The 13914-nt window shown below is 42.0% G+C and overlaps 1 protein-coding gene across 4 annotated transcripts in view; it reads right to left on the bottom strand.

Moving 5' to 3' along the window:
- The window catches only part of ZGRF1 (zinc finger GRF-type containing 1), a 140123-nt gene that overhangs the window by 86585 nt on the left and 39624 nt on the right, over positions 1–13914 (bottom strand). For all 4 annotated transcript variants that reach the window (XM_073640577.1, XM_073640567.1, XM_073640549.1 and 1 more), the window contains one exon: positions 7105–8226. In XM_073640577.1, the coding sequence (XP_073496678.1) occupies positions 7105–8226 (1122 nt within the window). The remainder of the gene's footprint in view (positions 1–7104; positions 8227–13914) is intronic.

Genomic DNA, 13914 nt, shown 5'->3' with positions numbered 1-13914 from the left:
AGGTATCCATGGTTATGACTACTAGCAACTAGCTAACTAAGTGTCACTACATCAGTAGCCGTAACCAAGGATACCTAAGCTACAGAAATGCCACCACATGAAGAAAGACAGCAAATCAGAAAAACTATACTACATTTCTAATTGGAGGTATTTGCTAATATTACTATTATTATACCTACTACATATTGGGATAGGAAAAACACTATTAATCTACAGATATGGGGTTAATCTGCAAGTTAACAGCATTCTAATGCTGGCCGGCACCTACATGTAGCCCAACGCTGCAGGGAGAAAATGAACTTTATTCTCCCTGGCAGCGTTCCCGTTTCAGTCACCGCTGTAAGAGAGCGGCGGCTGTAACCGTGCCCCCAGCCCTGACTGACAGCTGGCCTCAATGTAGAGAGAGTGTCAGTCAGGGCCGAGGCGCGGTTACAGCCCCGCCGCTCTCTCTTCCCACAGTGGTAACTGAATCAGCACCGGCGCTGTCCCCGTGACTGAAACAGGAACGATGCTGGGAGAATAAAGTTAATTTTCTCCCTGCAGCGTTAGGCTACGTGCAGGCGCCAGGCAGCATTATAAACCGATTAACCCCATATCTGCAGGCTAATAAGTTTTGTCTTAAAGAGAACCTGTCGCCAGAAAAAAACGCTAAGGCAGAAAGAGCCACAAACAAGCAAAAACTGAAGTCAGCTGCAGTAAAGCTCTGGCAAAGCATCACAAAGGAGGAAACCCAGCGTTTGGTGAAAACCATGGGTTCCAGACTTCAGACAGTCATTGCCTGGACAGTACCATAAATAAAATGTTAATTTTTAATAAAGTTAATTTGTCCAATTACTTTTAAGCCCCGGAAATGAGGAGGCTTTGTAGAAAAAAAATGGTTGCAATTCCTAAACATTTCAAAGGATATTTTTGTTCAATCTCTTTAATTAAACCTGAAATTCCACACTTCAATTGCATCTCAGTTGTTTCCTTTTAAATCCATAGAGGCAAGCAGAGCTGAAACCATGATCATGTACAAGTGTAAATGTACGGTCACTGTACAAATATGTCTGGAAACTATAATTGAAAGACTGACATCTGTTCTGTGTTTTGGAGACCCTCCTGGTTTTGGCATACAAATATTGATGAAATACTGATATGTGAATGAGGCTTAACTGTAATCCTTAGCTGCGTACAGGCGGGCATACATGATGGGAAATTCTCCCAATCTATGCAACTTTATGTCGTGCATATTTTGTGACCTGCAACTGTATTCCCACTTAAGCAGTTTCCTAAAGTGCCTGCCAATGGTCTTTTCCCCACTCTTTATCATGTACATGTGTTAGGTAAGGGTTTGGAGCAATAGGTCCACACTGACATGAAAGGTGCATGGCTGCTATTTTTCCCCCCATTCCCTAAGGCAGTAAGTGCCTGATTGAAGGGTCCACGCTTGTGCATGTGCTGACACTTTACTTCTAGTTCTGGAATAATGTAACTTAGGAATATTTACCAGATGATGCGAGACAGGCTGAGAGCTGCATGGGCTAGTACATGATGGAGAAAAAGCGGGTTTTGCAAAGAATAAAGGCGTTGCCTGGTAGTCTTCAATAGCCGCCAGGGGCATCTCCCTCTGACTTAACCTGCAAAGAGCTTAATGTATGCAATACATTCCATTTTAACTATGAATTAACCTTTTTGGCACAAATTAATTGAATATACAAATCATTGTTTATAAGCACAGCAGATATTTTCATTCTTTGGAGGCAAGTTACTATTCTATTAGCTAAAAGAGTGGATTTGAGATTAGGTCTCAAATAAATTTGTACTTGAGCATTTAATTCTGATCAACATCACCAGAAACGCATGAAAACACAATTAGGTCGAATTCAGACACCCGTGTAACACTGCCCCGGTTCCTGTTTGGACAGTAATGCATGGACGGCCACAGGTCTCCTGTGTGGAACTTGCCAGCCTTATTGGCATACATTGCTCACTGTAAATGTGTACACTACAACAGATTTAACAGAAAAACTTTAGCTTCCTTTCAGAATCAACATTGTCTATGGAATACCATACTACAAAAAACTCCCAAAAATGTAGGCCATTGATTGCAAACAAGATTTATTATTTTGCACATCCCAAAAAGTAATTTTCTTCAATTCATTAAAGACCCTGTTGCAAAAATGAGTATACCCCAATGAAAGTCTTAAAGTTTAGACTACAAAGTTCTAATTAACAAAAATTCAAATGACAGGCAAGTCTAATTATTCATTTATCAGGTGTCCAGCAGACAGTTGACTATAAAAGAGTGTTACTTAAAGAAAAAACTCTTCCCATTTCAAGCTATCAGCAATGGCACTGCATGGAAGAGAAATATCACAAGACCTGAGGAAGAAAATAATTTCTTTACATAAGAAAGGTGAAGGCTACAATAAGATCAGCAAAGTTCTACTGATCAGTCAAAATACTTTAGCAAAAGTGATCTAAAATTTAAAGGGGTTGTCTGGTACAAATCAATAAGTATGCAGTCACTCTGTGACTGCAGACTTATGAATCCCCCCAGCACACGCACTGTGCGCTGCGGGGATTCGCCTGTTCCAGAGGGTATGTATGTGTTACACATATTCCCGGCCAGCAGGCGTGTCCTTGCTCCCATACACTTGTATTGAGTGAGGCCACGTCCTGTCTTCTGATGAGAAGGGTTAAACAAAATCTATATGAAATTTCACTGCAGTTAGCTAAAGAAATAGAAAGTCAAATCGGATGAAGTGTTTCCCACGACACACTACTGCATACACTGCAGTGGAATGACATGCATGTCTTGTCAATGAAGGAAGCCTCTCCTAAAGCCCATGTACAAAAAAAGCCCGAGTACAATTTGTAAGGGCCCATGCTGAAAAATATAAAGACTACTGGGACTCTATACTCTGGTGTGAGAGATCAAGATAAATGTCAACTAAGATAAATGGAACCGATGGCTTCAAAACTGTATGGCGTTGCAAAGAAGCACAAATAAATGCATGGAGTCTACAATGAAATGTGGTGGTGACAGTTTCCTTATGTGGGGCTGCATGAGGGCTGCTGGTGTCAGGGAGCTATATTTCATTGATGGCATCATGAATTCACAGATGTACTGCTATATATTGAAAGAGAAGACACTACCATCACTCCATGCCCTTAGCTGATGTGCTCTTTTCCAACATCACAATGATCCAAAACACACATTTAAAGCCACTGTCGCATTTTTGAAGAAGAATAGGGTGAAAGTTTAAATACTTGGGAATAACAGTCAGTACCAAGCCTAAAGAATATGTAACATTAAAAGTAGACCCTTAGTTAGATAAATTTAGAACTAAGGTGAATGCATGGTCCAAACTTCCCCCATCAGTTATAGGTAGAGGAAATCTTATTAAGATGATCCTTATGCCACAATTGTAATATGTGCTACATAACGCTCCCTGTTGGCTTCCTCCCCACATATTTCGTAAAGTACAAGCCATGTTCAGGGAATTAATATGGCGTAAACAGCATACTCGAATAAAACTACAAACTCTCCAACGTAATAAGGATTAGGGTGGACTGGCCATTCCTGATCCTGGGCTGTATTTTATTACATCCCAGTTACAGCATTTCCATGGATGAGGAAGTAGAGAGGACATGGGCAAGTTGGGTGCTCTTATTTTACAGAATATGAAATGGGCCTCACCTCTGCGTTTTCTGGAGTCTGGGATTTCGCCCGTAGGGAATCCTCTTACTCCCACGCTGGTATTAGTGTATAAAGTGTGGGACAGAGGAAGGAAACTTATGGGTATTAAGGGATTCAGCACACACCACTAAGGCGTAATCCCAATTTGGGTGAAGTATCAAAGTTAAAAGGATTTTTGATTGGGTGCAAAAAGGGATTTGGTGGATAGAACAATTACAAACTCTATCCTTAAAAGTTTTCAACAGCTCCAAGAGGAATTCAATTTATCACGTAACACTGTTTACCAATACCTGCAAACCCGATATGCTCTCTGAGCTCAATCGGGTCTGATGGATCTTAGCATACATCATCCCCTAGTAGACACCATTGCTTCTACAGGTGATACAAAGGGTTTAATTTCTACCACATATAAATGCCTATTGTCATCCCAACTGGATAATCACCCTCTGAGAGTTAAAGCTAAATGGGAAGCGGATGTTGGTCCTATATATCGATGGAGCAATGGAGAGAGATTCTAGAAACTGTTTACAAATTATCTCCCTGTGCAGCCCAAAGGCTCTCAGCTATATTTAATTCACAGAGTATACAAAACCAAGCTTTTTTTACACAAGATAGGGCATTTTGCATCCTGGCGATATCCTATGTGTGGGATTGATGAGGCACATTTGATGCATATGATGTGCGAGTGTAGACAGATAGGCCCATTTTGGAATGAGGTCATATCCTTGATAGAAAGGGTGTATGGAGTGAAATTGTTAAAAGGTCCCCATCTATGTATATTGGGAATATTTGAGGATGGAAATGGATCCCGACTTGCCCCTATTCATAGGTATCTCTCGTATCTTATTTCAAGAACTTAAACTTCTTTTCACTGATTAGCCGCACAACCTTCATCTATGGGAGAACTACAACGAAGGATAAATATAATCTGGTTGGAAAGTCATAAACATAACTATTCGCAAATTCAAAAAGATATGGAGTCCTTGGCTGGATACTCCAGGGCTGCCCACAAATCTTCCAATTAGAGATAGAATATTTACAGTGCTATCCCTTTGTTAGTCACTTTTTTTTTTTTATATCTTCTTCCCCCTTCTATGAATTTTATACTCCGTTATTCTAAAACGGCTCTGGATATGGTTCTTTCTGGAATGTTGGGATTTGGGTTTAGGGAATTGAAGATGAGATACTTTGTTCAAGTTTTATACTATGGAATTACTATGTCATTTATGTTATTTGAAAGATGCAAAATTTGTATTTGGAGTTTTTCAATAAAAATTATTTGATTAAAAAAAAGAAAGTGATTCAGTGGCGAAGTACGTCTCCTGATCTGAACCCAATTGCACATCTATGGGAAATTCTGAAGAAACAAAGCATCCATCCATCCAGCATCCAGCCTCTAAGAGAGGAAGTTCTTGAAGAATGGAAAAAGATAGAGGTTTCAATATGTCCCCAACTTCTTAATTCCATGTCTAAAAGACTTACTGCTATCCTACTAAATACTGTAGTTGTTGATGTGGGGTGTATTCATTTTTGCATCAACTATTTTTGAGTAAAACTGACAATTTTGTAAGGAGTTATATTAACCTTATTTTTATGTTATGGGTTAAAAAAAATGTTCTATGAAACACAGTGTTGTCAAAATTTTGGAAATTGTTCTTGTGTTCAGTGACATCTTGATTAAAATCTTACTTTGATACTTTCAATTTCAGGCCGGTAGACCCATGGCCAGTTCTTCCATCATGGTCTGTACTAGAATAGTGATACACGGATATCTGAATTCAACCCACGGACTTGTTCATACAAGAGTAGTTTAGATTTGTATCCTGTCATTGTGCCAAACAGACTGGACACAGACAGCACATGGACCAACACAAGTCAATATGATCGTTCAGATTAATATTTTTACATTTTACTGATATTTATTTTTTACATAAAGACTAATTTTTGGGGGGGCTGGTTAGTGCCATATATACATTTTTTCTTTTTCCTATTTCCGGTATATGGTACAAGAGTCCATTTATTTTTGCAAAATAATTTTTGTGGCGCTGTTCCATTCGTTGCCTATAGAACAAATACCAGGAAGTATTACAAACAAAACAAATGCGATAAAAAAATATGTAAAATAAAAAAACACATTAAAAAATGCAATATAAAAAATGCAAGTAACCTAATTTAGCTACTTGGTTCAGAATTGCTGCAAAAAATCTGCATCATCAAAAAACAGCAAAGGGCAGTATCTTTCTCGCTCATCATTTCTGTGGGCCATGTATGGTAGGCTCCTGCTTTTCGTCCATCCTTATAGACTTCGGTGGGCACTGGCAGTTTTTAACCTGTACGCTAATTGAAGCTATGGAGCCTGATTAGTTGAGTGCATTTTTCTCCAATGAGATTGAACGCAAAGTAACCTTTATAGCATGGTATAATTAATCTATTAAAAGTTCTATAATCAGAGAACTAAATGTGATTATGAACTTTAGCTAGCTGTTAGTTGAACACTTGCATGGGTGACATCTATTACTCTTGAGAACCTTCCCTATCCACTTCTACCAAGCAATGGCAGTTAAAGGGGATTTGTCATCAACATTTTCCCCCCATCTTTAAGTAAATTACTTCTTGTAGGAGATATATGATTGAAAAAAAAAATATCAATCTTTAGGTCTCAAAAGAACAGTAGGCACCATCTGGAAACATATGAAAACTAAATGGGATTTAACATAATACAGATTGTGTTTGAATTTAATAAAAACAACACAGGCTCTGTACCACCAAAGTGTTTACACCCAAAAAAAAAAAAAAAAAATGGTGTAAAACATTTTGAACAGTCACAAAAATTTTGCACAACCCTTAGTTGTGCAAAAATGTATCCACTTTGGGGGTTTTCACGACTTGCATGCAAAACATCAGTTTTAATGAATCTAGGCATGAGTCTCCTACAAGCAAGTAAAGACTGGACTAGCACCATATAATTTTATAAAATCATATCTATAAGATTGGTTTTAGTTCTAGTAATTCTGACCTTTCTTTTCTACCTTCTTCAGGTAGGGCTGTGCTTCGCTGTCTGTATTCTTTGCAGTAGACCCCTCACTAAACACTTTTAGACTCTCCAGGGCATTCCTAGGCTTGCTTAAAGATTTCAAGAGGGAAATGCTGCTTCCCGAGGGCCATAGTTCAGGTAAATTACAATTTTTATTGGACCCTTGAACTGAATGGTGTTTGTTGGCATTTGCCAATATAGGTGGCTTTTTTCCCCTAAGGTATCCAAAAGAGTCATCCAGATTTTTAGGTACTGCCTTCTTCTTGGATACATCATCTGGTTGAAATATAATCTGTCTGCAAGGAACACGGCCTTCCATCGCTTTGTTAGGAAATAAGAGACTCCTCTTTTCTACTGTCTGCATAATATTCACTTCAACCATTACCTCTGTTTTGTTGCCTGGGTCACCTGCTTTAGCCGTGGTAGGTTGGCTCTTCAGGAGTGTTTGTATAGCGGATTCACTTTCGGCTTTGATAAATGACATTTCAGGGACCATGGAGTTCTTTTCATGAAATGAACCATTTTCCATATGGTCCTTTAACGATTCATTATCATGTTTTTGTTGATTTTTATTCTGCAGATTTTGTACCTCGGTTAAATCTGCATGTTCCTTAGATGAGTCCAGTTGACTCTCTGTTGAATCAACGTCATCTAATTCTGTAAAATCAAAACTGTCCATTAAATTAAATGTGATTTCTGAGAAGGCGCCATCATTATTCTCATTATCTGTGATAAAATCAGTTGCAGTCAATGCTTCTGTTGTAAGTGACTGACTAAAAGAAATGTCAGGTTCAGAAATGTGGGAATCAGACAGCTGCTTGCTTTCGACCACATCTTCATTTCTTTCCAGCTCCCTGACTTCAACTGGTGCATGGTTATCACGATTTTTGCATTGACTAAATGGCAGTACATAGTCCTCATGGTCGACCTGGGAACTACTGGAATCTGCAGGGGTATCCAAGTAAACATCCCATCGACTCCTGATAGGATTAGTCCTTACAGGGGACAGCTCACTGGGGAGCGTACAAAGTTTTGGGCCTCCTGGGGCATTTCCTGTAGATGTAGGTCTTTGGAGGTCATTACTGCACAGGATAGATACCCCTGTAGGTACTTGAGAAGGAACTGATCTCTTCTGAGTTGGTAAAGTGTTTAGTAGAGCCAAAATTTGTGCTGTGCTTCTTGGATTGTGTTTAACTCTTTCTCCTACTACTCTCTCAATTTTTCCTGTAATTGTTGTCTGCTCTGGGAGAGCTGAAAAATTACAGGGAAAAATATTTTCTCGAACATTTGCATCTGTTGCAGTCGCCAGTCTGTGCTTTAAAGAACAGTTTACTTCTCTGTCTTTATCTTCTTTATTTCCATAAGAAGCAGCAAAGAGAGGGGATGTAGCATAGAACTGTGGAGATGGTGAAGAGCACCCATGTGCCAACTGATGAGATGACAGAGCAGCAGTCTCCTCCACTTCTAGAGATGGCTTTTTTGCAATTTCACGAGGAACTTGAAAACCCTGGAAAGGATATACACGCTATGCTTTAATACATATATGTAGCATGAACTAAAATCTGCACATTATTAGTCCTGATGTGTGTGTATGGGGTTTATAAAACGCCGCTCACTAGCATTGTACTGAAAACTGTTGTGAATGTCAGGGCAGAATACACAACGGGAATCTGCAATAAGAGGAGGAAATGGGAACTACTGCAATCAGAGAAGAAATCACCTGTCAGTCACTGGATGTTATAGTACGGATTGTGGTGCTGCAGGTTTATTTGTTCTTGTATAGTGGTATATACATACAGTACAGACTAAAAGTTTGGACAAGTTCTCATTTAAAGATTTTTCTGAATTTTCATGACTATGAAAATTGTACATTCACACTGAAGGCATCAAAACTATGAATTAACACATGTGGAATTATATACTTAACAAAAAAGTGTGAAACAACTGAAAATATGTCTTATATTCTAGGTTCTTCAAAGTAGCCACCTTTTACTTTGATGACTGCTTTGCACACTCTTGGCATTCTTTTGATGAGCTTCAGGAGGTAGTCACCGGAAATGGTCTTCCAACAATCTTGGAGTTCCCAGAGATGCTTAGCACTTGTTGGCCCTTTTGCCTTCACTCTGTGGTCCAGCTCACCCCAAACCATCTCGATTGGGTTCAGGTCTGGTGACTGTGGAGGCCAGGTCATCTGGTGTAGCACCCCATCACTCTCCTTCTTGGTCAAATAGCCCTTACACAGCCTGGAGGTGTGTTTGGGGTCATTGTCCTGTTGAAAAATAAAAGATATTCCATCCGGTTTGCGTTTAGTTGGACTAGCATGCCGCTGTAAGATGCTGTGGTAGCCATGCTGGTTCAGTATGCCTTTAATCTTGAATAAATCCCCAACAGTGTCACCAGCAAAGCACCCCCACACCATCACACCTCCTCCTCCATGCTTCACGGTGGGAACCAGGCATGTAGAGTCCATCCGTTCACCTTTTCTGCGTCGCACAAAGACACGGTGGTTGGAACCAAAGATCTCAAATTTGGACTCATAGACCAAAATACAGATTTCCACTGGTCTAATTTCCATTCCTTGTGTTCTTTAGCCCAAACAAGTCTCTTCTGCTTGTTGCCTGTCCTTAGCAGTGGTTTCCGAGCAGCTATTTTACCATGAAGGCCTGCTGCACAAAGTCTCCTCTTAACAGTTGTTGTAGAGATGTGTCTGCTGCTAGATCTCTGTGTGGCATTGACCTGGTCTCTAATCTGAGCTGCTGTTAACCTGCGATTTCTGAGGCTGGTGACTCGGATAAACTTATCCTCAGAAGCAGAGGTGACTCTTGGTCTTCCTTTCCTGGGGCGGTCCTCATCTGAGCCAGTTTCTTTGTAGCGCTTGATGGTTTTCGCAACTGCACTTGGGGACACTTTCAAAGTTTTCCCAATTTTTGAGACTGACTGACCTTCATTTCTTAACCCCTTTACCCCCGAGGGTGGTTTGCACGTTAATGACCAGGCCAATTTTTACAATTCTGACCACTGTCACTTTATGAGGTAATTACTCTGGAACGCTTCAACGGATCCCCCTGATTCCGAGATGGTTTTTCGTGACATATTGTTACTTCATGATTGTGGTAAAATTTCTTCGATATCACTTGCGTTTATTTGTGAAAAAAACGGAAATTTGGCGAAAATTTTGAAATTTTCAAAATTTGAATTTTTATGCCCTTAAATCAGAGAGATATGTCACACGAAATAGTTAATAAATAACATTTCCCACATGTCTACTTTACATCAGCACAATTTTGGAACCAAAATTTTTTTTTCTTAGGGAGCTATAAGGGTTACAAGTTGACCAGCGATTTCTCATTTTTCCAACAAAATTTACAAAACCATTTTTTTTTAGGGACCACATCACATTTGATGTCACTTTGAGAGGTCTTTATGACAGAAAATACCCAAAAGTGACACCATTCTAAAAACTGCACCCCTCAAGGTGCTCAAAACCACATTCAAGAACTTTATTAACCCTTCAGGTGCTTCACAGGAATTTTTGGAATGTGTAAGAAAAAAATGAACATTTAACTTTTTTCACAAAAATGTTACTTTAGACCCAATTTTTTTTTTTTATTTTCGCAGGGGTAACAAGAAAAAATGGACCCCAAAATTTGTTGTGCAATTTCCCCTGGGCACGCAGATACCCCATATGTGGGGAAAAACCACTGCTTGGGCGCATGGCAGGGCTCGGAAGGGAAGGAGCGCCATTTGACTTTTTCATTGTAAAATTTGCTTGAATAATTAGCGGACGCCATGTTGCGCTTGGAGAGCCCCTGTGTGCCTAAACATTGGAGCACCCCCACAAGTGACCCCATTTTGGAAACTAGACCCCCCAAGGCACCTATCTAGATGCATAGTGAGCACTTGGAATCCCCAGGTGCTTCACAAATTAATCCGTAAAAATAAAAAAAGTGTTGTTTTTTTCACTTTTTCATTTTTACGAATCAATTTGTGAAGCACATGGGGGTTCCAAGTGCTCACTATGCATCTAGATAGGTGCCTTGGGGGGTCTAGTTTCCAAAATGGGGTCACTTGAGGGGTGGATGAGGGGAGAACAGAGATGGACTTACCAAAGTCTTCTCTGTTCTTCTTTCAGCAGGATCAGCAGCAAGTTCTGGAAGAGGCTCTGGAGCAGGATCCACAGCAGCAGGATAAGGAGCTGGAGACCCAGGACCCTGGAGACAGCAGCAGGATGCCGAAGCTGAAGACCCAGCAACCTGGAGACAGCAGCAGGACGCCGAAGCATGAGATCCAGGACCCTGGAGACCACAGCAGGATGCAGGAGCAGCAGCAGCGACTGGAGCAGGTAGGAGAAAGGTCTTGTAGTGTAAAAGAAGATTCTGTGGCACTACAAGGCCCAGCACAGCACAGATCAGACGTGACCGCTCTGTAGAAATCCTCACCAAGTGTGAGGATCTGCAGGGCGGTCACAGGGGGGGGTGACAGGGTTGTGACAGGCAGGTCACAGGCCGGTCACCTCCCGGTCAGGTACTCTGATTGGTGCGATCGATGATGACATCGATCGCACCAATCAGAGATGGCTGGGGCCTGGGCACGCACCACAGGGGGTCACAGGGAGGTGACAGGCAGGTCACAAGCCGGTCACCGCCCTGTGACCGCCCTGTCACCTGTGTTCAGGTACTCTGATTGGAGCGATCGATGTCATCATCGATCACTCCAATCAGAGCTGGCTGGGGGATCTATGACATCACAGGGGGTCATGGGGAGGTGACAGGCAGGTCACAAGCCGGTCGCCGCCCCGCGACCGCCCTGTTACTCCGCGGTCCCGCTGTGATCGGTGCGATCGATTTGATCGGCGATCACACCGATCCTAGCAGTTTGGGGAGAGGGCTGGGGTTACTAGGCAACAGCCTAGGATCGGTGCTCTTAGGAGCACCGATCCCAGGCTGCACATCACGGTTTCCGGCAATCTGATTGCCGGAAACAGTGAGAAATGCTGTGATTGGCTGTTCAGAATTGAACAGATGCTAAGGTAAGATGGCACCGGAATTTTAATGCTATCACCGCGACTTAAGTCGCGGTGCCGCATTAAAGATAGGGCGTATAAATACGTATCTGGTCCATAAGGCCCAGGGCACAGATAAGTATTAATACGCCCTATGTCATAAAGGGGTTAAAGTAATGATGGCCACTCGTTTTTCTTTACTTAGCTGCTTTTTTCTTGCCATAATACAAGTTATAACAGTCTATTCAGGACTATCAGCTGTGTATCCACCAGACTTCTGCACAACACAACTGATGGTCCCAGCCCCATTTATAAGGCAAGAAATCCCACTTATTAAACCTGACAGGGCACACCTGTGAAGTGAAAACCATTTCCGGTGACTACCTCTTGAAGCTCATCAAGAGAATGCCAAGAGTGTGCAAAGCAGTCATCAAAGCAAAAGGTGGCTACTTTGAAGAACCTAGAATATAAGACATATTTTCAGTTGTTTCACACTTTTTTGTTAAGTATATAATTCCACATGTGTTAATTCATAGTTTTGATGCCTTCAGTCTGAATGTACAATTTTCATAGTCATGAAAATACAGAAAAATCTTTAAATGAGAAGGTGTGTCCAAACTTTTGATCTGCACTGTACATTGAAAATATTGACCATGGAATACTATCCTTGTTCTGTAATAGCATAATGATAATATTTCTTCCTTTAATAAAGGTATTATTTGGTTACTAATATTTAGGTACATTATCATGGATAGATAATTTAGTTCCATTTGAGAGAACTAGGGGCAATATATATTTATTTGTGTAGACCCTAGCAATACCACTGGGGCCCATAGATCTGAGTGACAAGCTGGTGAGGCAAGGTACAAGATTTGCCCACAGGTAACTTTTCAGAACAGGCAGTTATTTGTGCACATTAGACGTCTTGTATCCTGCATTTTTCACCAGTTTTCTTTTCTGCTCTCTTTAATTTTTAGTTCTCTCAGACATGGTTGGTGGAGACTGCTATGATGTCTCCTGCACAGTACATAATGAAGGATGCAATCCTACTCTTCTTTCACTACAGCACACAGACAGAAGCAGCAGCATGGAACATATCATAAAGCAGGACTGTGCATCCTGCACTTAAAGGGGATATCCGGAACTTAAAAAAAAAAAAGTGCCTAAGCACTAACAGGCAGGTAGTTGCTACCTACCTGCCTGTTGTACCTGGCGCCATTCTCCGCTGGCACAAAGCAGTCACAGACTTCCACTGACATCACCTCAACAGAGCGGTAGTTTATTTTCCTGTTGACAGGACGGGACTACTGGTTTCATGCTGATAGACAGCGGAGAGCCAGCTGTCAATTTGGGGGAAGCCAGCTGTCAATCAACAGGAAGAAAAACGACTGCTCTGTTGACAGGGAGTAGCTGAATCTCTGGGAGAAGGGATCAATGACTAGCACTGGGTACAACAGGCAGGTAGTGCCTCTGTTAGCAACTACATGCCTGTTAGTGCTTAGGCACTTTTTTTAAACGTCCCTGTGTGGCGCCCCTGAGGGTTCAGTCGCCACAGAGGTACTGCACCTCACCCAGAGTGTGGTGTCTCCTTCTCTCAGGTAAGGAGGGAGTGCTGCCCGGAACCCCAACACCCACATTCAACACTACACTACTCCAGGCCGGCTGGAAGGGCAAGATGAACTGTGTTTCTGCTGAGCCCTGTCCCTGGCTGGAGTGGGGGGGAACCAATAGTGGGTGTGGGTGGAGGAAGTAGAGTAGGGGAGCACCATCATAGGAGGTAGATAAAGGGAAGCCATCTTAGGGTGGCAGAGCAGTCAGTGAAGAAGTAAGTGAGAACAGTCAGGGAGCAGAGTCTCTTTAGGAGCTCTGCTCCACAAGTGGGCCTAGTGATAGAGGCCCAGGAGGGGAGCAGAGGACGAAGGCTCCGTTCTATAGAAGGGATCCCAGGGGGTACGGCGAGTGCAGGACGGCACCCGTACACCACGAATCTGCCAGGTGCCAGAGGGATCAGGCCGCAAGAAGGGGACCGGCCCCTGGACCAGCCGTGTTACTCCAGGTCTCGGCTGGAAAAACCGGAGACTTCTGACTTTTATAGTGCAGTTGCCACAGCCTCATCTTAATCACAGTGAGGGTCAAGTAGGTCCGGGAACTCCAGGTTGCCCAGAGGGACTTCAGAGCACCCGATCGGGACTG

This window comes from Phyllobates terribilis, unplaced genomic scaffold, assembly GCF_046119375.1.
Source record: "Phyllobates terribilis strain yellow unplaced genomic scaffold, ASM4611937v1 Scaffold_1__5_contigs__length_1240528914, whole genome shotgun sequence".
Lineage (NCBI taxonomy): Eukaryota > Metazoa > Chordata > Amphibia > Anura > Dendrobatidae > Phyllobates > Phyllobates terribilis.
Note: the sequence above shows the minus strand (reverse complement) of the source record. Positions and strands in the feature narration are given on the sequence as shown.